Source organism: Anguilla anguilla, chromosome 5 (assembly GCF_013347855.1).
Source record: "Anguilla anguilla isolate fAngAng1 chromosome 5, fAngAng1.pri, whole genome shotgun sequence".
In the NCBI taxonomy this organism is placed as follows: Eukaryota; Metazoa; Chordata; class Actinopteri; order Anguilliformes; family Anguillidae; genus Anguilla; species Anguilla anguilla.
In genome coordinates this window covers 60,255,766-60,258,504 of record NC_049205.1, presented here as the reverse complement: position 1 = coordinate 60,258,504, position 2,739 = coordinate 60,255,766, and the positions used below count along the sequence as shown (strand labels likewise).

The 2,739-nt window shown below is 48.4% G+C and overlaps 1 protein-coding gene across 1 annotated transcript in view; it reads right to left on the bottom strand.

Annotated features, from left to right (window-relative positions):
• The window catches only part of hydin (HYDIN axonemal central pair apparatus protein), a 157,122-nt gene that overhangs the window by 11,692 nt on the left and 142,691 nt on the right, over positions 1 to 2,739 (bottom strand). Inside the window, exons 69-70 of the mRNA XM_035419534.1 lie at positions 2,161 to 2,326; positions 594 to 741 (exon numbers count right to left, since the gene is read on the bottom strand). Coding sequence (XP_035275425.1) covers positions 594 to 741; positions 2,161 to 2,326 — 314 coding nt within the window. The remainder of the gene's footprint in view (positions 1 to 593; positions 742 to 2,160; positions 2,327 to 2,739) is intronic.

Genomic DNA, 2,739 nt, shown 5'->3' with positions numbered 1-2,739 from the left:
GATATAAGGTGCTTTGGAGTTGCGGCCACTGAATCGCTTCCAGGACCTAACATTGGAAAGGAATCTGAGTTCATATCAGATAGGAAAGCAGAACATGCTGCTGCTCTACTACTCTATGTCCAAGCCCCATTTACCACTATCACTGTGACAAACACAGGTGTACCTGCTCTGTACCTGTCTCAGGTGTATCAGACACAGGTGTACCCACAATTTCCTGCTCTGTACCTGTCTCAGGTATGTCACTCACAGGTGTACCCATAATTCCCTGCACTGTACCTGTCTCAGGTGTGTCACACACAAGTGTACCCACAGTTCCCTGCTCTGTACCTGTCTCAGGTGCACACACATAATTCCCTGCTCTGTACCTGTCTCAGGTATGCACCCATAATTCCCTGCTCTGTACCTGTCTCAGGTGCACACACATAATTCCCTGCTCTGTACCTGTCTCAGGTGTGTACCCATAATTCCCTGTTCTGTACCTGTCTCAGGTGTGTACCCATAATTCCCTGCTCTGTACCTGTCTCAGGTGTGTACCCATAATCCCCTGCTCTGTACCTGTTTCAGGTGTGTACCCATAATCCCCTGCTCTGTACCTGTCCCGGGGCGGCACGGTGCCCTTCAGCGGCTCCAGCAGCAGGCTGTCCCGGAAGGCCTCGGAGTGGCGGGAGTTTTCGCGGATGGAGAAGTGGAAGGGCACGTCCTCTCTGTTCACCACGTACACCGTCTCACACACCTCACGACCTTCAGCGCGCGGGGGGGGGGGGGGGGGGGGGGTAGAGTCACACGCGCACATGCACACACACATTCACATAAACAAACAAACACACACACACAGTACCTTTTAAGTCTAGAGTACAGCTTGCGTCTGTGTGATCATTAGAACCATCATCAATGTTTTAACTCAACATCCTCTGCTGGTCCATTAACTGCAGGCTGGGCCTGATCACTGTGGTGCATCAATGAGCGGGGTCATTGACTCTTATCGTAATTAAATCTGCGTTTGAGGCGCACCGGGTGCCCCTAGCGCTGCGTAGCTCCTGCCACAACACGCCGGGACCTGCCCGTGTTCATCCGCGTGTTGAACGCGCGTTAAACCCGGATGACTCAACGCCAGGCTCTCGCCCACGCTAGCCTGCGGGCCTTCTGCTGCAGCCCCTGATCTTCCCTTGGTCAGCATAACGAAGCCCTGCCTGCACCATCCTGCTGAGGTCGGTGCTGAGGTCTGTGCTGAGGTCGGTGCTGAGGTCTGTGCTGAGGTTGGTGCTGAGGTCTGTGCTGAGAACGTCTCACAATTGCAATGAGGATCACTTAGCACCTCCGTACAGGGGCCCGGGTGAGTGTACTGTGGAGTTTCATTTGTTTAATTTTTTTTTTTCTTCTGTTTGTTGGGCATTTGAATATGGTGTTTACATTACATTACATTACATTACATTACAGGCATTTAGCAGACGCTCTTATCCAGAGCGACTTACCCAACTTTTACATTACATCCACTTATACAGCTGGATAAATACTGAAGCAATGCAGGTTAAGTACCTTGCTCAAGGGTACAATGGAAGCGTCCTACCCAGGAATCGAACCTGTGACCTTTAGGTTACAAGACCAGTTCCTTACCCATTATACTACATTGTTTATGGTTGGGTGTAAGTAGGACTACTCAATCAAGTATCGGAAAAAAAAAAATATATATATTTGTCTGTTTGTCTATCTATCTACCTATGAAATTTTATCTATCTATCTATCTATCTATCTATCTATCTATGTATGTATGGAATGTTATCTATATATCTATCTATCTGTCCGTCTGTCTATGTATGGAATATTATCTATCTATCTATCTACAGAATGTTATCTATCTATCTATCTATCTGTATCTATGTATGGAATACTATCTATCTATCTATCTATCTGTCTGTCTATCTATGTATGGGATATTATCTATCTATCTATCTATCTATCTATCTATCTGTCTGTCTGTCTGTCTGTCTGTCTATCTATGTATGGAATATTATCTATCTATCTATCTATCTATCTGTCTGTCTGTCTATCTATGTATGGAATATTATCTATCTATCTATGGAATGTTATCTATCTATCTGTGTTGTAACAGAGTTTGGGGGCTCGGCCGAGCAACGTAGCAGCAGGAAGCGGGTTCCTCACCCACGAGCAGGCTGCCCAGGTGCAGGTGGGCGCGGTCCAGGTACACGGCGGGCTCCCGGGCGGTGCCCACCAGCAGGAAGGGCACGGAGATGCCCTGCTCCGCGATCAGGAAGGTCCAGAAGGACTCCACCGTGCCCAGCTCCCGCGCCAGGAACTCAAAACAGACCTGCAGGGAGAGGGGAAGACATTCAGCGCGACGCTCTGAGTGTTTCCAGTGCAGGGGACAGCGAGGGAGCCGTTTCAGACACAGCGCTACCGTCGCCATCATCTGCACTCTGAAGATGATGTCACAGTAGAGTAGAGTCCGTCCGTGTGTTCTGGAATATTGCAGCATTCTGAAGAAGGGAACGAATGGAGATGTTCCACAGAAGGTCCTACACCTCAGCACTGTTACGCTGGGCTTTCACATGCAGCGTACTGCAGCAAACCATGCTATGTGAACTGAGCAGCGGAAATACATCAGAGCTGATCTGATTTGATTTGATGCAATGCGGTGTTTCAAATAAAACTGTCAAAATAATATACACATTGCACTCTCTCACAAATACACACATGCGCGCGCACACACACACACACACC